At 39.1% G+C, this 22,516-nt stretch overlaps 1 protein-coding gene across 4 annotated transcripts in view; it reads right to left on the reverse strand.

Moving 5' to 3' along the window:
- Window positions 1-22,516, reverse strand: part of OPCML (opioid binding protein/cell adhesion molecule like) — a gene marked incomplete at both ends in the record, with an annotated part of 1,073,109 nt that overhangs the window by 100,748 nt on the left and 949,845 nt on the right. For all 4 annotated transcript variants that reach the window (XM_084251353.1, XM_084251352.1, XM_084251351.1 and 1 more), the window contains one exon: window positions 7,552-7,677. In XM_084251353.1, coding sequence (XP_084107479.1) covers window positions 7,552-7,677 — 126 coding nt within the window. The remainder of the gene's footprint in view (window positions 1-7,551; window positions 7,678-22,516) is intronic.

Below are 22,516 nucleotides of genomic sequence, written 5' to 3' on the forward strand. Positions count from 1 at the left end.
CCCAGGGAGTCACCTCTGTATAGTACAAAGAATTCCAGACTTGAAAATCAAGAACTAGGTTCCTTTCATAAATCAACGACTTTAGCTGTGAGTCATTCACCATTACTGAAGCTTTCCAAGTCTATTTCCTTACTTGTGAAATAGACAGAATATCCCCCTCTGACCTATTTTAGAGAGCTACTGTAAATTCACTTGAAATGATGCATGTGAAAATATTTTTAAAATAATAAATTCATATATAAGCAAGCTATAAGTGGAAAGCTATGGGTTCATTTCAATTTTCATTCTTTTTTTTTAACTTTTCACTGTAAAATAATCATTAATTCAGCCAGCAGTTGCAAAAACATTGGGGGGGTGGGCGATGGGGGAGGTGTGGGGGGTGCGCCATGAACTCATACCAGTTCCCCTAGTGGTGTCATAGCATACAAAGTACATTATTCTTATGGGCACAATGCAGTTAACTACACAATGGGACCTACTTAGAGCTCACCAGCTTTTACATGCATTTATGTTTTATGTTTTGTATATAATTCTATGATATTTCATCCAGCATATAGATTATTGTAACTACCATGAAAGTCAAAGTCTGAAACTCTTCCATTACTACAAAGTCACTTCCTTGTGCTTCCCCTTACCCACCCCTGCCCCAACCCCTGGAAACTACCGATCTATTGTGCATCTTGTAATTTTGCCATTTTTAGAATGTTATGAAAGTGGAATCATAAAGTATGCAACCATTTGAGACTGACCCTTTTTATTTGGTATAATGCCCTAAGGTCCATTCAAGTTGTTGAGTGTATCGTTAGTTCATTCAATTTTAATACTAAATGAAAGCTTTTCATGGTGTAGATGTACCACAGTTTGTTTAACCATTCACCCACTAAAGGATTTTTGATTCTTTTCAATTTAGCTATTACAAATAAAATTACTATATTATTCCAAATTCTTAGGTGGATTAAAGAAACACTGAATGACTAATGAATGTCCCAAGACTGTCAAGGAAAATAGGTAAAGGTAAAGGCATAATGAATACTATTATTTGTCTCTTAAAGCTGCTGGGGAATTAAATGAGTTTAAATACAGAAATTATACAATGTAGTTTGGCACACAGCACTGTCATAAACAGTTTCCAGGCTAACTGTTAAACTACAAGGATGCTAAGAAGGAATTTAAGTAAAAATCTGGCACAGTGTAATTTAGAAAAAAATCAGGGAGCACTTTGTTGTGAGTTCAGCATTGTTAAATGCCTTTCACTAATTTTCACTTCTACTCCTGAAAATAACCTGATAAAATTGGCATAAATAATTTCATTTTGTTGCCTAAGAGATTGAAGATCAAGGAGATGAAATGATTTTTCAAAAGTAACTCAGATTGTTCACTGCTCAGGTCCACATTACAATTTCAGGTCTACAAGCAGCTAAAGTCCATATTCTGTCTATCAGCTAATACCACCAGCCAAAGGAAATGTATACACTGCTCATGGATGCAGGTTAGTGTTTTTTATTATTATTATTTGGAATGCAAGGGCTTGGTAATTTCTTTTAAGATTTTCTTCTCAGGCATTTCTAGCATGAAATGTAGGGGTTGCAGTAGAGACAGTCTTGGGTCTGCATCCTTCCTAACCTCCCAGTGCAGTGAAGACATGATAGAAAGAACAAGTTGATCAGATAAGAACCACGGATAATGATTTGCTGCTATTAGCTCTCTCTGTTTACACAGAATTCACTCATCTAGCAATCTCATAACTAGAACAAAGCCAAATATTATTTTCCTTCTGACAGCTACCCTTAGTGCCATTTATCACATTCATGATGATCTTATTTCCTCAAAGAAAATTCTCTCCCCTGCTAGATTCTGATTCAGGACTAATCTACTTGGTTATACAGATCCTTGTTCATGACAAATTAGAAGTAGATTATTGGAAGAAATGTGGCTGCTAGAAAGTGGTTATTAAAAAGCAGCCAAAAGAACTTAAACAGTATTTTAAGGTCATATTCCTAATTACCCCCAGTCTCCAAATGCTGATATACAAACAGTTGACATGTATGCTGTTGATGTTGTATTAAAAACATGAGGCTTAATGACATCCCCCATGCTCAAGGAAACAGGAAAATGTAATACATTTTTTAAATGCTTCCATCAAAAATGACTCAAACCGGGGCCTCCCTGGTGGCACAAGGAGTTAAGACGCAACCTATGAAGCTCTCCGCAGCCATTGCAGCACGAGTTTGATCCCCAGACGGCCAGGGAGCTACCTACATGGTGCAGCAGACCTTTCCTGACTCACCCGCTGCTCCCCTCAGCAATGTATTTCAGTCAATCTGCCTGTTCTGCTCCCCACTCTGTCTCTGGTGAAGACTCTCACCCTCCACACTTCTGGCCTCTACCCCAGTTCTTGTAAATAAATAAATAAATAAATCTTTTAAAAAAATGACTCAAACCAATGCGTAAAGGAGTCAACTTCGGTTACCCGGAAAATTCACTTCATTCACCTGCTCCCTGAGGTATTACTGTATATGAGTAGACTGTAGGAACAACTCACTCACAGGTGAATAGCTGTCATCTTAAAATCTCCATGGAGAGGAAACAGAAAAGAAGTCTTTATTATTTTTCCCCAAACATCTGGCCTTTCCAAATATGTCTTTGGAAATAGGGCCAGGTGTGCAAGCATTACTGTGGATGACTACAGCATCTTAAGGGGGAGAGACAGCCCTCCTTAGAACATGACAGCCCATATTTTCTGCCTCTCCCGCTCACATCCCACTCAGTGTCTTCCCATGGACACTGCCCCAGTGCACCTCCTCCTGTCCTTCAGGAGGGAAAATAAAAGCATTCTTGGAAGCCACCTGTTTCACAACATACTCCAAACACACAGACTATTTGCCAATCCATTTTGCCCTCCTGTTTTTGGACCTTCCCAATCTTTTTGGTGGATGATTTTTGCAGGTCACTCAGTACAGATTTCTATGTGTGTGAAGGTAGTTAAACACATGTTAAATTCTTTAGCAAAATTGCATGAATACACATCTTTAAAAAAAAATTCATTATCTGGTATTGAAAAAAAAAGTATAACATCATACATCTATAGCTAAAGAGTAAATACGTGGTCAAAAGCTCAGTGGTTTGCATGCCAATTACAAAACTCCCAGAATGTATGTTTACCTAGCACATTTCTTTGAGATTTTCAAAATACTTAATAATCATGATCCTATGAAATCTCTGTTTTCCTTGGAAGTGAGACAGATGTCCTCTAGGAAGGGCTCAATTTGGGGGAATCTTGGCACATCTGTCGACACTGTAAAGGAAACTGGAAGTCAGGAGATCTACAGCTGCACATCCAGTCTACAGAGAGATGCTAGGGAGTCCAGATCTATTCTGGAACCTCAAAGAGTTTTTTTAAAACTTTCACTTACTTTCAAAACAGGGACTTATTTTGGATTTTTGTTCATTTTTTTAAAAAGAAAATGAACTTAAAAAACAAAGTTTGTTCAAAGGGGACCCCAGAACAGTGGTGATGGTGACAGCATTTACACCATGATATTGACAGATGCCACCCAGGTCCCCATCCCTTCTCTACCCTCAACCTCAATCAGTTTTAAACACTGATTAGTGCCACGATCTAAAACCTCCCATTTTCAACTGTTATTTCAGTATAGATCATATTCCTGTATATTTTGAACTGTATTTTCCCCCTGCATTACATCTATGTGAATTTTATAATTCAGAGATTCTTCATAGTTTCTCATCTACAAAAGCTTATCATTATTATTCCCTGGTGCAATAGTGGACTTACTGACTCTTCCTCATCTCGATAAATTTCTAGGGAGTGGTGCAATGTGCTTGCACATTGTCTGTCATTTTAAGCTTGATCTGTCATGTTAACAATATTCTTAATCTTTAATAATCTATTCATTTTTTCCATATGAAAGTTTGCTTACTCATTCTTGTTCTATAAGTTCCCAAATCCAAATGGTTGATTTCAAATATTGCAGTAACATTTTGGGAACACAGGTGTCCAGTCTACTAAATTCTCCAAAATAATCCTACTGAAGTTTCAAAGGAAATGTCATTGCAACTTTTATTTCTCATTCTTTAATTTACTAACTGGTAAATTGTTCTATAAATGTTGTTTGATGTTGATTTTTTATTGCCTGTTCTTTTAAACCTTTAAAAAAAAAAAACTGTCCAAAGCCTCCTTAACTCCAAGTAAGAAGGAATATCCTTCTAAAATAAATATCGGTAGTTACCCTGCAGATGCAAATTCTAAACTCACAGTCTCTCCATGTTCTAATGCTTTTCAAGCTTGGGAAACAATGCTTTGAGTTTAAATGTTTAAATGTCATTGGGAGGGCAGAGGAGGGAGGGAGAGAAAGGACAATAGGGGACATGAAAGACAGCAAAGGGAAGGCCAGGACTATGAAAAAACAAAAGGCACTTGAAAGCAGAACACAGCCTGAAGATTTAAAGGGGAGAGGGATAATTTAAGTTTAGGATTTTATGGGCTTTTTGAGCTTGAATTGCAACTATTACATTATACAAAAGGTTGGGAATATGGATGGATCTCTGTTATTTTGAGAGAAATCTTACCAGTATACTATTATAAAGAATTGCTTCAAAACACTTACACAAAGTCAAAATGCCTTTTAAAAAAAGATTTCCAGGCTTCGAGAAGTATGTATTTAAGACCAAATAAATGCATTTTGGGATTTTTAAGCATTTATAAAGATGTCTGACTTTACCAAATACATAGAAATTGGTCTGGTGGTTAGACACATTTTTGCATATAATGTAAATCCAAAATTCTCCTTAACTTCAAGCAAAATTCCCATGGGGTTTTTTGTCTTTGGGGAACACAAACTATAGCTGTGTTTGTATTGAAGCTGAGCCTTATGATTCACATAATGTATATTTAATATTATTGTGTTTTTTATTGAATTAACACAGGTTTACAATGATCATATGGTTCCATGTCACAGGATCACACCCCTCAAAATGTATGTTACTCACACCACACCATCACACCACATCACACACTGACATTTTACCTTTCGATATCTGAGGTCTTTATACAGAGAATTTTCAGTGACTACATTGGCATTATCTTTTGTTAGAACAAGGCATCCTCTGACATATGTAGTCTCAATTTACACTGAGGAAATGAAATAGTGAAAACTTAAATAACGCTTCTAGTAACAAAATCAGACTCTTATTTGCTAAGTGCACTCACATAATTGATGTTCTAAATTAGAAAATTTCAGGTCATTACTTTCTAAATTTCCATTTTGTTTTCAAATTTTATTGAGATTTAATTTACATACAAAATGCATCTATTTTTACAGTGGTTTGGTTAGTTTTGATAACTTAAACATGAATTCTAATAACCCATTTCAAAATGAACCAAAACATGTTGCCTCTCATTTCTTTTACTCAGCATATTTTTTTGAGATTCATGCATTTAGTTCCTATGCCAATGGTTTATCTTTCCTTTTAATGTTGACAAGTTGTGATTTGCTTGAATATACCACAATTATCTGTTACCTGCTAATGTTTATTGGGGTTATTTCTAGTTTGAGGCTATTAAAAGTGAAATAACGGGGAACATATATATACAGTGCATATTTGTGGATATACATTTTCATTTATTTTTAGTAAATACTCAGGGATGGGATTGCTAGGTCCTAAGTTAAGCATAGACCTAACAAACTGTCAAACTTTTTAAAATGGTGCTTGTACCCTGTTATATAGTCCCAAATTTAATGTCTAAGAATTTCAGTTGCTGCACATTCTCACCAGTATTGATATTGTCAGGGCTTGTGTGTATGTGTGTGTTTTGGTCGTACGTATAGTTGAGTAGTATTTCTCAATGCAATTTAATTTCCATTCCTATGATAAAACGTTGATCATATATTCTGGAGCTCCTTTTCCATTTGTTTTTCTTATTTTGTGGGTTGTTTGCTGGTTTATTTTGGTTTTTTGGTTCATTTTGAAATTGTTATTACAATTGTGTTGTAAGAATTCTTCATATATCTTCAGATGTAAATTTTTTGCATGTATGCATGTAGTGAATGTTATACATGACACATCTATGCCAAATATTTTCTTTAGTTTGTGGCTTGTCTTTTCATTAGATTAAGTGAAATTGAAGATTGCAATGGTGTTTTTAATTTTGATGAAGACTATTATAGATTGGATTTCATTCCCCCCACCTCTCAATATACTTTGAAGTCCTACCACCTCTCCCCACCAATGCTTCAGAATGTGACCTTATTTGGAAACAGGGTCTTTAGAGGCATAATCAAATTAAGATGAGGTCATTAGTTTGGACTCTAATCGAATATGTTTGGTGACTTAAAAACAGGGAAAAACTAACAGAGAGATGCACACAGGGAGAAGGTCATGTGAAAATGAAGGCAGAGATCACTGTGATTCATCTACAAACCAACAAAGACTGCAGGCAAAACATAGCACTTGGGGGAGAGGCATGGACCAGATACCCCCTCATATCTCTCAGAAGTAACCGGCTCTGCCCAGACCCTGATCATGGACTTCCAACCTCCAGAAATATGAAGCGTATCTTTCTGTACTATAAGCCATCAGTTCATAGTACTTTGTTATGGCCATGATAGGAAAATAATATAAAGCAAATATATCATTATATTCCCTTTTATGGTTATAACTTTTGATGTCCTAACAAAACTTTTTTCTATCTCAAGGTTACAAAGATTTATTCCCAAGTTTTCCTCTCTATCTATACTATATTTACATCACACACTAGCATATTGCACACATTTTCCTATTCACTGGTTTCATGTTTAGATTTTCTAATGCCTGAGGGAGCTCTTGTTTCTTGTATATTTTCTGGAATTAATCATAGTTTCTTGTAACACTAAAAATAAATCAAATGACTCTGTGCCCATCGCTTTAGTTCAAATTGGAGTAAGTTTCAGTTTCAAAAGGACAAAGCCCACTACCTTTTTGGATCTTTTCCTATGAAGTTGAGATGATCTTAGCTAATATTTTAATTGCAGCCACTGAATGCCCAACACTGACATGGTCAGGTACACTTTCCCTTTTTCCACTCAAAGTGGGCTATTTATGTACAGAACTCAGATGTGACTCTGGGTAATTATCCAGAACCAACTGAGCAAGAGACCCTTATTTGCTCCTGGATATACAATAAAACCAAAGTTTTCAATGCACATTTTAGCATTAATGCACTATGCTTCAAGAAAGGACAAACCACTATGTGACCCAAGCATCTACACCTTCAGAAATTAGTATTTCTTAGAAGTTATTCTTATGGCACCTCTTTCTCATCATTGGCAAAATAAAATCTACTTAAGTCATAAAAAGGACTAAGAAAATAATACATCAACTTTCTCTATAAAGCCCTCCTTTGTCAATTCGGGGACTGATACACATGACCCATTTGCTTTTATGTTACTGTGTTACAGTAAAGCACCATTTTCTGATTCCTGAAGATCTGTTGTAGATCAGGACCAGGTCTTGAATGGACTGAATCGGAACATTTCCTACAAGTACACGCCTTACCCTTGACTGAGAGGTGTCTCCAGGTCACGGTTGGCTCAGGTCGGCCAATAGCAAGACACAGTAGAGTAACGCTGCTTCCCTCATTCACAGTTACATCCGAGGAGATATTCATGATCTGTGGAGGAACTGCAAAGAAACAGAGAGGGGAGGAAATGCGTAAGAAAGATTCTTCAAACAGAAATGCTAACCTATAGATACTCACATAGCAATATATTTATTAAGATTTTATTTATTTATGCATGCATGAGCCAGGCTGTAGGTAGGCCAGAGGTATGGGGGGTGAGAGGATTCATCAGAGACAGAGTGGGGAGCAGAACAGGCAGATCTACTGAAATACACTGCTGAGGGGAGCAGCAGGCGAGACAGGAGAGGTCTGCTGTGCCATGCAGGTCACCTCTGTGGCTAGGATTGATAGAAGTCATACTGCAGTGGCTGCAGATAGCTTCAGAGTGCTGAGATTTAACCCCTTGCACCACCAGGACAGCCCCACATAGCAATATTTCATGATGAATGTAATTCTCAAAAATAATTTCATGTTCCTGGATTTTCCCAGGATGCAACCATTAAGACCACATTCACAGTGTGCGCAAGGTGGAAGTAGCTCTGCATTGTGTATATATATATATATATATATATATATATATATATTTTGCAGCAGGAGGCACGTATGTGTATGGGGAGGGGGGAAGTTGAGGAACTAGGGAGAGGGGCATTACTGCTTGCTGATTAAAAGGCAAAAAGCAAAGGGAGAATACCAAATTTTCTAAGAGTTCCCATGTAGCCCCATGGGTATTCCTTTCAGGGAAAGCACCTTAGGGAGATAACTATGAGTAACCCCCAGTTCAGACATTCCAATAACTTGCTCACAAAACCAGTCACAGTTATCATTTCCAGAGCATTCCATATCCTTTCAAAATTATTGGAGTTTTCAAAAGTTGTTCCTAGAATTATTTTATTTCATGTTACCTAACAAGTCCTGCTCTTTTCTTAAAATATATCTTTTCAAGTTCAGTGAAAATTTTCTGATACTCCAATCAGAATTACTTGCTTTCTTTCCAACAATATATTATCTCTGCTACCATCATTATACTATGATTGCATCATGAAATACATTTTCAATAGCACCATATCCTAATGGTTAGGACCAGCATTCTGGAGCTCAACTCCTTACTTACTGAAAGATCTTCGGCAACATAAACTGCCTTTACCTCCCCACACTTTAGTCCCCTTACCTGTAGAATACAGATGATAGCAGTAGCTAAACTCATTGTGTTAGGAGGTTTAAATAAAGGATTTAGCAGTGTGTCTGCTATAAAGGATGCACTCAATGAATATCAGCTACTAAGATGAGGAGGAGGATGGGAATAGCAACAATAGCATCCTACACCATAAACTATAATCCTGTCACGGGTCAGGTTCATGTCCACTTGACAAGCAGAGGTGGACAGGATCTGTGGTCTTGATCATGCCCTGCTGCTGAGTATGATTCTCAATTCCACCCAAAGCTCAACAGTGGCAAATGCTTATATTCCTTCTCAACTCTTCTCATTGCCATTGTCTTAGTTGAGTTTCTACCAGTTTTCACACGGACAACTATAACAGCCTGGGACCTCCCACCTGGTTCCATTCCAATTTGGGATCCCCCCATCTTCCCCTCTCCATGTGACCAGAATGATCTAGTCAAGCAATAATGAATTAAATTATTTCCCTCTTACAATTTTAATTCACCACAGCCCACCAAGCTTAATCCACAACCTCTTTTGTGTGACCTCAGCCCTTTGCAGTAATCTCCAAACTCACTGACAAGCCTGATCTCCTGGCACAATTCCCACTGACGTGACACTTGCAGACACTGGAACCTGCTGTCCCTTGGGCACAAAAAAAGCCTAAGCACTTTGATAGCTTTGTTTTCCCCTTACTTCATTTCTTACCTGAAAAGACACAACTCATCCTCAAGGGTCCTGAGAGGTCACCTCCCCTCTGTGGTTTTCCTAACTGTTTTCTAAATCCTGAGAGCAGAATCACCCATCTCTCCTGCTGCATTTGATCCAAACCTCCTCTGGGGTCGGGGGAGGAACTGAGCACACCGCATGATCTTACTGTTTATGCTGGTGGCTGTGTACGTGTCTCTACGTAGAGAGTGAGGTTCTTGAGGGTAAGGATGGAATCCCAGACATCTGTTTCCTCAGTGCCATGCTGGCAAGGGTACATATTAAAGTTTTTGAAAGAAAAATCCAAATAGATTTTTTTTGAAAACTATAAATGGAGGTAAAGCCTCCATTAATGGTACAACCTTTAATGGAGGATTTCTGATACCTTAACTTTCCTTCTCATTTTTCTTTCAGATTCTTGAAATAAAAGGGAGGATAATGGAGAGAGGAGGCTCCAAAACCTGCAGTTATGCTGATTTATTCATACTGCCAGTTTAATTATGAATTATTAATTACCAAACAGGTAGTGTGTTAGTAGATTCCAAACCACCCTCAAGTCTGTGGCAAAGGAGAATTACGGCTGATGCTTGACTCAGACAACTATGCAGCCTGGAGTTTTATGCTGCTGAGACCTTAGAGGTAAGTCTTTTCAAGGAGAAGCCATAAGTAACATGTAGAACATTTGAGCTCTTAAGGGAATCCACATTAGCAAATAAATAAAAACTGCCTCACTTATAAATCTGCCATATTTTGGATTATTTCTGCGTTAGGATTTGGCCTGAAATTTTAGTGCACATATTTTACCCAAATACACACAGGGAAAAAAACACCGTGCATTCTAACTACAGGGCATTCTCTTGAGAAAACGCTACTACCTGTTTTTCAGCATTTTCTAGCTTGTTAAAAAATAGTTCTGGGCTTAGAAATGTCAATACTTTTCCCACTTTTATAAAGCAACAACTTCAGTGCACCTTCTAAAATATTCTCAGAATAATGCCTGCTTTAGCTGGATGTGTTAAGGCCAACTGAAGTTCTCTTTCTCTACACCCCAGAGTCCTCCCAGTTATAAGGGTGACACAGTGCAGGGAGGCAGAGTCTGGTTAGTGGAGGATGATTTATAGGACAGCTATGATGCCTAGGGAGCTCAACAGGTCCCACCCCACCACCCCCACCTCCAATTTAGAAAAATCGGTTCCATAAATGTTATGTTTTAGTTTGAGGGCTCCTAGATTAAAAGATAATTTTTTAAAAGAGGATTTTTTTATGCATACAAGTACTGAGGTACAGGCCAGAGGTGTGGTGGGGTGAGTGGATTTACCAGAGACAGAGTGGGGAGCAGAATGGGCAGATCTATTGAAATACACTGCTGAGAGGAGCAGCGGGTGAGACAGGAGAGGTCTGCTGCACCATGTGGGTAGCTCCCTGACTGGGCATCAAACTCATGCTGCAGTAGCTGCCAATTGCTTCATAGTGCTGTGTCTTAACCCCTGTGCCACCAGGGAGGCCAGATTAAGAGATATTTCTAAAACTTCATGGATATTTAGTGCTCAGTGTCACTCACTGGAAGGAGCCCTTCTGAAGGGATGTGCAAAGGGTCATCCACATATTTGCACCGACAACACCTCCCCACACCCCCTGCAGTGCTGTCCATCATCTCCCACAAATCCACAGGGTTCTCAGTCATTTTCTCAAGGGAAGACAGAAAGCAGTTTTAAGGGTGTGGCTAGCTAGTAAGAAAGGAGTCACAGAGAATGAATTGGGAGAAGAGAAAATTCTTTTTGTTTTATGATATCCTTATTACTAATATGTATTAGGTATCACTTATAAATATGAAACTCGATTGTTTTCAAACTGCTTGTCCGTGCATTATCTCCCACATTCCTCAAAATTCTGAGGTAAACAGAACACATCTCACTGTTAAGGTATGAAGTGAGTTAAGTAAATTACCAAAATTTATAGGATTAATATATGGCAGAATTCTTTTCCTTTTGCTATGCTATTTATTTGGTTTAGCCTTGTTATCATTTCTCCAGGTACAATACTTTTACCCATTAGCCTTTGCATACGCTGTTTTGTTTGCTTGTAATGTCCTCCCTGTAAACCTTCTTCCTTCAGTATTAACCAACTGAACAAAACCATTTTATTTCAATTGGCTTCCCTGGCACACTGCATACCATTGAGGGGAGGGGCATGTCTAGATCATACTTATTTCCCTAGGTAAAGTGTTGCTTGTCAAGAGAAGTACTCAATACTATTAATTTTAAATCTGAATTGAACATGGCAATATATTGTCATCATAATTTTAAATACTTTGACAAATTTTAATTTTGTGGCAAATGGATGTATCTGTCTGTCTGTCCATCTGTCTGTCCATCCATCCATCCATCCATCCATCCATCCGTCCATCCATCCATCCATTCATCCATCCACTCATCATCTATCTATAAAAATAAAGATAAATACCTAAAATATATGTAACAATCTTGCTGAACTATTAAAATCATGCAAAGAAAATGACAGATCCCACAGTCTAACTAAAGGATCAGAGTGACAAAGTGTGTTTTCAATCACATCCATGGACACTGAGGAACCCTCCTCTGCTAGTAGAGCATGCACTTGGTTCTCTTATCAATGATTACGGGAGTTACAACTGGACCTTCACATAGTTGTGCAGGCTGTTCAATGCACAACCACAGGTTGTGGTCATTTTAGATAGATGAATGGATGGATAGACTAATAAACAGAGTTAAACTTACAAATATAAATATATATATAGATAGATAGATGTAAACAAAAATTATCTGTCTCTCTGTATATGTACACATAGACACACAAAAAGAGAGTCAGATAATGTTTTATCATACTGAAAGCAAATATCTTGAGGGAGACATAAATTGCCATAGGTGTCTTGGGTTCTGGGATCCATGAAGCATTTGCGCAGTCTCTCCTCAGCCTTCCAGGACAGTCATCTGCTCTTAAACATTCAGTCTCACTACCATTGGCTTAGTTGAGTAGCACATCTTATCTTGTTTGGAATATTACAAAAGCCTCTTTATTTCTTAATCTTCTACCATTTTATAACTCACATACTTACCAAAGTTACTTGTTATATTGCTTGCTTCTGCTTAATATCCCGATAGCTGGCTAAGAAGTCAAGTTTCTTATCAGAATTCACAAACTCACTCACCATCTGGTCACGGCCTAACTACTAGCCCTTCTCTCATGAGTGGGACCTCCCATTTACCTGGGGTGACATCACTCACTCATGTCTGTGCATTTCCACACACTATTTCTTGTGATTGAAAAACATTTTCCCACTTCTGTGCCATATGAACTGCTCATCCTTCCACTCTCAACTCAAATCTGAGCTCCTTTTTTTAAAAGATTTATTTATTTTATGCATACAAGAACTGGCGTACAGGCCAGAGGTGTGGGGGGGTGAGAGGATTCACCAGAGACAGAGTGGGGAACAGAACAGGCAGATTGACTGAAACACACTGCTGAGGGGAGCAGTGGGTGAGTCAGGAGAGGTCTGATGTGCCATGTGGGTAACTCCTGGCTGTGGATCGAATTCATGCTGCAGTGGCTGTGGATAGCTTCATAGGCTGCATCTTAACCCCTTGCAACACCAGGGAGGCCCCAAAATGTGAGCTCCTTTATGATGCCTTGGCTGCTCTCTCTTGTCCAAGGAATTCTTATTTATGATACCATTTATTTTGGAACTGAGCTTTTCCATGGAAGGGCACTGCTATATTTATCCTTGCATTCCCATTATACAACACAATGGCTGGCATGTAAAAACATTCTTTCCCCCTTTAATGAGTGTTAGATTTTTAAACTGGGTATTTTATAATCTGTCAAGTGTTTTTCATCCTGGAGATTTGACATTTGCCCTCTCTTATCCCTGAAACACTCTGCATTTTATTACTTACCTACTTTTTTTTTCCCTTTCTGGGCTTGGTTTTAATGTTATTTCCTTAGAAGTTTTTGCTAATGACCTCCCACCACTGAATTTTAAATGCTCAAGACTAATTTATAAAAATAATTTATTAAAAACTTTTGAATACTACACTTGATATTAGCCAATAAGCCAGAAAGAAAAAGAAAAATACCGGATGGTCTCACCCATAGCAGGAATCTAGAAAACTTAAATAAGGGACCAGGAAAAAGAATAACTATAAGAAAGAAAATATCAAGATCAACAAACAACTATGAACCAGAGACACTCTATGGGGGGTGGGAGGCAGAGAAAGGAAGGATTGGGGTCAAAATAAGGGGCTTGTAATTGTATGGGGAATATAAAAATAAAATTTAAATTAAAAAAAAACTTTTGAGTACTCAATGTTTTATCCTTTTATGATTATATATTTTTTTTTTATCTCAAATTGGGAACTCATTTCATAAACTAGAGACAAGACTAATCTGGGAATTTTGGCATGCATGCTAGGCCAGGTCATGACATATCTTATATACTTAAATAGTGAATAAGTAGCACATGAATGATCAGGAGAAGTGGGTTTTAATCTTGCTTCGCCCATAACTGTGTGATCTTTTGTAAACCACTTAGGCCCTCTGACTTCAGTGTGTGCGCGCACACACACACATCTGCATACACATATCTCTGTGTGGTGGTAGTGTTAGGGGGAAAAGGATGTCCCAAAGCTAATTCCATATAGGCTTTGTGGACTCCACCCCCACCCCAGGTCAAAGCCAAAGGCACTGGGAACTCCAAATCCCATCACCACCAAAGGGAAGGTGGCTGGGACCTGAGGGTGGGGTTAAGCAGCCAGGTGGATACAAAAGGCAGACACGTGGGCTTTGGGGGACCCCATTTTGGGCTCTCCACCAGCTCGCAGCGTCCTGCCAGCTCTGAGAGTGACTTTGGGTTTCCAGGTCGTCGGATCGGGTAGGACGCATTAAAGACTTTATTTCCCTATTTTCTCCCTGAGTTGTACATTTTCCTTATTTCCTTTCCTCTTGTAAATAAACCTTTTATTAACCTTTTTGTGTGTGTCTGTAGTAGAGTATTCATAAGTCCCTTTAAAGTGCGCAGGTGAGGACCCACAGCCAGGAACCCGTTTAATATCGGGGTTACTCTATAACAGTAGCAGCAGTGATGGCAATGGCCTTGTATTTGTTTTGGTTGAAGAAGCTAGATTGTGAATTCTCAAGTCTCTTCTGGTCTAAAATTCTGTAAGTTGATGATATTCTAGCAATATTACTACCCCACAGAAGCGACATCTGGGAATGGTGTTATAATGCCAGAAGAAGCAATAATAAAATAACTGGTATTTATACTGTGAGGCTGAATTAAATGCTGAATATACACTATTTCTTTCATTCTCAACATATTAAAAATCTGCATCAGGTCAGACTATATATTAATGGAATAAAGCTGAGAAATAAGTATAAACTTTCATGGTCAATTGATTTTCAACAGGTGCCAAAACAATTCTATGAGAGAACAGTCTTTGAGAAAATAGTGCTAAAATAACCAGATATTCAGAGGAAAACAAAAGTAAAGTTGGATCCTTCACATCATACACAAAAACTAACTCAAATAAAAAGCATCAACATACCTAAAGGTAAAAGCTAAAATTTAGAAGAAAACATAGACCTGCAGCTTTGTGACCTTGGATCAAGCAAATTTCTTATATATAATATCAAACGTACAAGCAACAGAAGAAAAAATAGATAAAATGGACCTCATCAAAAAATATTATAATACTTTATTTTGTATAAATATATAACCAAAGTATCCAATGACAGATGATTTGATCAAAATGATGTAGTATATATACACAATGGAATACTATTGAGTGTGTGTGTGTATAGATGAACCCTGGCCATTTGTGACAATATGGATCAATCTGGAGGGGATTATGTTTAGTGAAATTAGCCAGAGGGAGAAAGACAAGATGATGTACCAGATGATTGTACTCATATGGAGAATAGAGAGAAAAAAAACAAAGGGACTGCCAAAACTAAACCAAAACAAAGCCTAGAAACATGATTGCCAAGTTTTTTTTTCAAAGAGCACTGTCAAGAAGGTAAAAAGGAAATACTTCAGAAAAGAAGGATATTTTTGCAAATATGTCCAAGAAGGGACTAGTATCCAAATTATATAAAAATTTTTAACTCAATAATAAAGACAAGAAATCCAATTAAAATGATAGAAAAATTTGAATACTTTCCCAACAAAAGATATATAAATTGACGTTTTGCACATGAAAAGAAGTTTAGCACTGCTATTCATTAGGAAAAGCAAATCAAAACTACAGTGAGATCCCACTTCACTCCCACTAGGGCAGTTAGAATAAAAAGATAGAGAATTACAAGAGTTGATGAGAATGTGGAGAAAACGGAATTCTCATACATTGCTGATGGAAATCTGAGATGTGTAGCCATCACAAGAGACACAGTGGCAGTTACTTGGATGGTTGAAGAGAGAGCAACCATATGACTCAGCAGTTTAGCTGGGTATATATATACCCAAGACAAATAAAAACACATGTGCATACAAGTTGTACATGAATGTTCACAGTAAACAAAAAGTAGAAAAAACCTGTTTATCAATAACTGAATAGATAAATGAATCCCAGTGTATGAATGTAGTGGCATTTTATGCATCTGGATAACCACAAGTAAAAGAATGAAAATTGGATCAATCTTTAACTCCATGGCCATAAAATAAATTCAAATAAATTTAAATTCATAAAATAAATTAAAGAGTTACATATAAGATCAGGAGCAATAAGATATATAGAAGAAAACATTATGATACTTTTCATGATATCAGTGATAAATATGTTTTGGGGGGCTTGACCTCTACAGCAAAGGAAATAAAAGCAAAAATAAACAGTTGGGGTTAACTCATATTAAAGAGATTTTACACAGCAAAATAAACTAGAAGTAGATGAAAGACATCCTAATGAATGTGAGAAAATTACACAACTAACAAGGCACTGTATATCCAAGATATTATAAAATAACATTTGATATAACAATGAAAAAACAAGGAACCCAGTTAATGGAAAGCAGAAGAGAATAGACAATTCACCAAAGACATCCACAGGTCAACAATATATGGGAGAATGTCCATCACCACTTTTAATGAGGGACATGCTAGTCAAAACCACAATCAGATGTCATCTCATACACCGGAGAACAGAACATATTAAAAAGACTCCCAACAACAGATGCTGGAGAGGATTCAGAGAAAAAGAAATCCTTTCACATTATTGGTGAGAATGTAAACTGATGCACCTGTTTTAGAAAACCATCTGGATTTACTTTAAAAAAAAAAAAACACAAATACTTTTTGACCCAGCAATCACACTTTTGGGCACCTATCTGAAGAACAAGAAATCATCAACTCAAAAATTAAAGGCTCTACAATTTTTTATTGCAACAATAACTAGGATGTGGTAAAAAGCTGAATGTCTGCTGAGAGAGAAATGAATTAAGAAGATGTGGTATATTTACACAGTGAATGTTGTCATTTACAGGAAAATGGAAGGTGTTTGAGGGAATTATGTGTAGTAAAATGGGTCAGAATTACAAACACAATGACATTTACATAGTTGATGATTTCACAAAGTAAAATTCGTATAAGAACTAGCAGACAGTACTAAACTAGGGATGGAAGGGACTATGGTGGGAAAATATATAATCTATCCATAGTGGAATATGCTTCTGTGCATAAAAGTCTCAACAATATGTAATTTCCACTTACATGAAATATCTAGAATTGGCAAATCCATGGAGACAGAATGTATGTTAGTTTTCAGAGTCTAAGAAAATGAGGAGAGACAGCTAATAGATAATGGGTTTCTTTTCGGGGTGATGGAAATATTCTAGAATTGGATAGCAGTGATTGCTATACAACCTTATTCAAATTGTGAACTTTATTTTATTTTTATTTATTTTAAAGATTTTATTTATTTTTGTGTAGAAAACTGGGGTGCAGGTCAGAGGTGTTGTGGGCAAGAGAATTCACCAGAGACAGAGTGGGGACAGGACAGGCAGATCTACTGAAATACACTGCTGAGGGGAGCAGCAGGTGAGACAGGATAGGTCTGCTGCACCATGTGGGTTAGCTCCCTAGCAGGGGATGGAACTTAGGCCTTCGAGGTGAGCCTTCTTGTTGGTAGCACTGAGACTTAACCCTAGGCCACCAGAGCCTCCCTGGGGCCTCCCTGGTGGTGCAAGGGGTGAAGCACAGAACTATGAAGCAGTCCGTAGCTTCTGAAGCACAAGTTCTATCTCCAACCGGCCAGGGAGCAGCCCACATGGCATAGCAGACCTCTCCTGACTCGCCCACTGCTCCCCTCAGCAGTGTACTTCAGTCAGTCTGCCTGTTCTGCTCCCCACTCTGTCTCTGGTGAATCCTCTGACCCACCCCCACACCTCTGGCCTGTACCCCAGCTCTTGTATGCATAAATACATAAATAAATCTTTTTTTTTTAAAGAAAAAGCACCTGTACTCCTATGTTTATTGCAGCACTATTTACAATAGGGAAAACCTGGAAACCACCCAAATGCCCAAAAATAAATGATTGGATCAAGAAGATGTGGTATATATACACAGTGGAATATTATTCAGCAACCAAAAAAGATAAACACATGCCATACGCAGCAATGTGGATGGAGCTAGAAGGAACTATGCTCAATGAAATAAGTCAGAAGGAACAAGAAAAGTATCGGATGGTTTCACTTATAGCAGGAATATAGGGGAACCAAATAAGACATAAGTGTAAAAAAATGATGAAAATACAAAGCACAACAAAGCAAAAACAGACAATTATAAACTAGAGACATCCTGCAGGGGAGGAGGAGGCAGAGGGATAGGAGGGAGGGAGGAGCACAGGGGACTGAGGTGATGGTGCATGGATAAAATGGTGAAGGAAATTCTATGGGGTCTACACCTGAGGGGTCAGGGGAAGTAAATGTTGTTTAAAAATGAACAATGAGGGCCTCCCTGGTGGTGCAGTGGTTGAGCGCTGGGTTGCGAAGCTGCCCGCAATCTCTGCAGCACCGGTTCGATCCCCGGCTGCTCCCCAGCCACTGGAGGAGGGTCCCACATGGCGTGCGGACCTCTCCTGCCGCCCGCTGCTCCCCTCAGCAGTGTACTTCATCCGTCAGCCTGCTGTGCTCTCCCCTCTGGTCTGGTGAATTCTCTCACCCTCCCGCGCTTCTGACTGTGCCCAGTGCTTGTATAAATTGATAAATAAATTAAAAAAAAAAAGTTGAGAAATGAAAATTTAAAAAATAAAATGAAATAAAATAAAAATGAACAATGATGCAAAAAATAAAATAAATAAAATAAATAAATAAAAAAGGATGGATTTTCTGGTAAATTAATTATATCCCCATAAATATGTTACATTTTGTAACACAGCCTCTCAGTTCCTAAGAAGTAGAACCAGAAGTTCTGACACTGTGAGAAGACATGTGGGTTGTCAGAAAATGTCTTTTTCATTTATTGATAGTTCATTGCAGGATGCTGTATTTGCATCTGCTTAGCTCTGTCTCTCATTCCTCGCCCACTGTTTCTCCTTTCCTTTTCAAGAAAATTTATACTGCCCTACCCATGTCAGCCTGCTTCGTAATGCTCCCAACACCCATGTTTGATCAGAATTTTACATTTTTGCAGATATGTAGCTTCCGCACCTGTGCCCTCTTCCCCACTCCTCCGTCTTCAAGCCACACTCATACTTAAAAATGGTGATAACTGAGCTGTGATACCCTTTCCCCATCAGCTCTCTCCCTCTAGAGATGAGGGTACACACCTCATGGTCATCTGTGCTTGAAGACATAGTGTACTCATTCTAGATGGGAGGACTTACTGAGAGCCTACCATAGCCTAGGCTTACTTTGGGGGTGGAAAAGTGCACAGAAAAGGTCCCTTTCTTATGTCAATTATAGATTGCAGTGTTGAGGAGAACATTGGCATTGGCAATTAATCCACAGGAATCTACGCGTCACTGCCACAGTAAGTGTGCAATGAGGTGGTGAAAGTCACCACGATGGTGCATAACGAGGGTCTAACCTGCTGAGTGTCGCCAAGGTATTTGTTTTATGCAGAGCTGGGCAGAAGGATAAGGACACACAAAGGCTCTGCCGTTTGGGGAGCACAGCAGACCTCTCCTGTCTCACCCGCTGCTCCTTTCAGCAGCGTATTTCAGTAGATCTGCCTGTCCTGCCCCCACTGTGTCTCTGGTGAATCCTCTCACCCACCGTACCTTTGGCTGAAGTAAAAAGAGTCAAAACTTGCAAGTGGACAAAAGGGGGGTAGAATTATAGACTTTTGGGGGAAATATTAAGGTTTTGATCTTTTATAAGAGAAATGGGTTAGGGCATTAAAATGTTTAAGTGATGATGATGATGGCGATGACTGCAGCAGAAGCAGGGCGAATTTATTGTGTGACTAGGCTACTGTGGCCACAGTGTGGATGAAAATGGGGAGAGAAGAACTGGCTAGGAAATTGTCCATCAGTGAGGTGGCAGTAGCTTGGACCTGCATGGGGACGGGAGAGATACACAGAAAGGGAGAGATATGAGCGATGTCTAGGCTGTAAAATGAAAAAAAGTTTGGAGATTGACAAGATATGTGTTGTGCAAAAGCACTCCTCACACTTCCCTTTGGCTCTCCCTGTCTCTCTGACCCTCAACCCTAGGGGATATTTGCAATCAAGGACTGAATTTGTTCATCTCTCAGGCCTCTCAAAGACTGATGTGTAGTAGGTTCTCAGTAAACATATGCTGAATATAACTGGCAGTGCAGAGAGGTTTTCTAGAAAAGGAAATCTCTCAGGATCCAGTAGGGGCAGCCAGAGAATTGGGAGGAGGCCCAGTTGCACAAGGCCCATCCTAAAGCTTAGAAGACAGGGCCACATCCATGTTTTTCAGTTCTGCGGATCCTGAGTGTGAACTTGGACTCCCTATATGTCTTGGTGTGATTTGGTTTTATATTATTCTGGATAAGTTTCGACCTGCTGTATTCTGTTTTTCATTCTTGGTTCTATTGGATGAGAGAGATGGAAGGACATAAGAACAAATGATTATAAACTACCAATACATGAAAACAGGCCAGGGATGGGTGACATCACAAAGGACTCGGGTTTTGCTGAGGCCATTTGTAATGATGTCTCCATGGCGTCTCTCACAGAACTTATTTATAGAGGTAGACACACATTTCCTATTTTTAATCTGCACAATTCAAGCAACTGACCATGATCAGAGGAATTACATGTAGTCAAAGACTCTTTCTCATCTTGTTCTGCTCTTTCGAGGGCATGGAGATGCCCTCTCTCTGGGAGACTTCTTTTGTTCCTTCCTCTATGGACTTGCTGCCACCCCCTGAGGGTTTTCTTGCCACACACACACTTAGAATCACAGCACTTAATTTTCACCATACAATTTTCCAGTCAAAAAGACCTTAGACATCACCTAGCTCAACCTCCTCATTTTGCAGATAAGGAAACACTCAGTTTCAGTTCCAATTCTGTCAAGTATTTGTTGTGAAGTGGTAGAGAAGCCCTATAACTGCTTTTAATCCAAGTCTCCCTCTCACACCACAGCCCCTCGGTATTTCCGGTCCCCCTAGGAATTGGTCTCAGACCTCTCCCTTTCTTTACTAACTTTGTCAATGCCGCCTTTGTTGGTGCACTCTGGACTCCCCGCTTATTCATAGTGTGACCTTGAACAAACTACTAAACATCTCACACCTCTGCTTCCCAAAATGCAAACAGAGGAGTGGTTGTGGCCAACTCAGCAGGCCACTGTGAGGAATAAGTGTACATGTCTAGAAAAGGTTTTATCGGGCCTCCCCTGGTGACACAGGTGGTTGAGCGCCACGCTACAAAGCAGTCTGCAGCCTCAGCAGCGCTGGTTCCATCCCGGCCAGCCGGCGAGGGTCCTACATGGTGCAGCAGACCTCTCCTGTCATGCCCGCTGCTCCCCTCAGCAGTGTATTTCGTCAGTCTGCCTGTTCTGTTCTCCGCTCTGTCTCTGGTGAATCCTTTCACCCTCCTGCACTTTTGCCCTGTACCCCAGTTCCTATATAAATAAATAAATCTTTGGAATAAAAAGGTTTAATCAAAGTGCCTGGCACCTGGTTAATGTCAAGATTATGGCTTCTTTAATTCGACTTCTAGATTTTTTTTTTTGTCAACATTCATTTTTTGAGAACTTCGTAAGTGCTAGGAGGCACCATACAAAGTGTTTGCCATTCTTCTGTAATTTCTTCTTTGTGAAAATCCTCTGAGACAGGGCTGCTAGTCCACATTTTAAGGACAACTAAACAGAGGCAGTGAAAAGTTAAAAGAAGTTGCCTAAGGCCACATAGTCAGAAAGAGGAGAAGCTGAGATTTGTACAGTTCTGATTGGCCCGAGAACCCTTAGTCTCAGCCACCAAAGAGCTGCAATCCTGTGCAATCCAAGTCAGCCTCACTCAAAAGCCAATACCTGGCTCACTGGTCTCAAGTCTGCACATGGTGTGGGAGGTGGTGGGGAACATTCTCGGGTTCAGGGCAGAAGAGACCCTCACTTTGATTTTCTGAAAGAACAGAACACCAACACCACCTGCCTCACTGCAAATGAGGTGGTGTAGGTGATATTCTAGCATCTTCTTAATCACCAGTCTCTTATTGTCTGCCTCAAATTCCTGGACCTCTGACTTTCTTCTGGGTCACAGAATATCAGTTCAAGGAAGATGTCTAAGAAGGGGGAACCCCACCCAGTTTTTCACTGCAGAATTGCCAAGACCTCTAGTCTTCATTCTCAATTCCATGTTTTTAAGTGACTCCTGGCTGGGGCAGGTGTGCATACTATGACTTGGCAGAGAATTAGGCCAAGTGTGTTCACTGTTAGGATTTCACAGACTCAACCCCAACTCCTAGGCTTCATGATTTTTTCACTACTCAACAGAACCGTAACTGGTGCTGTCTGATATTACCTTTGCTGCCCATCTTGTCTGGCTGTCAAAAATCTTAAATGTCTGATATTTTTTAAAGATGAATCCATTCATACAT

This window comes from Talpa europaea (assembly GCF_964194135.1).
Source record: "Talpa europaea genome assembly, chromosome: 12".
In the NCBI taxonomy this organism is placed as follows: Eukaryota; Metazoa; Chordata; class Mammalia; order Eulipotyphla; family Talpidae; genus Talpa; species Talpa europaea.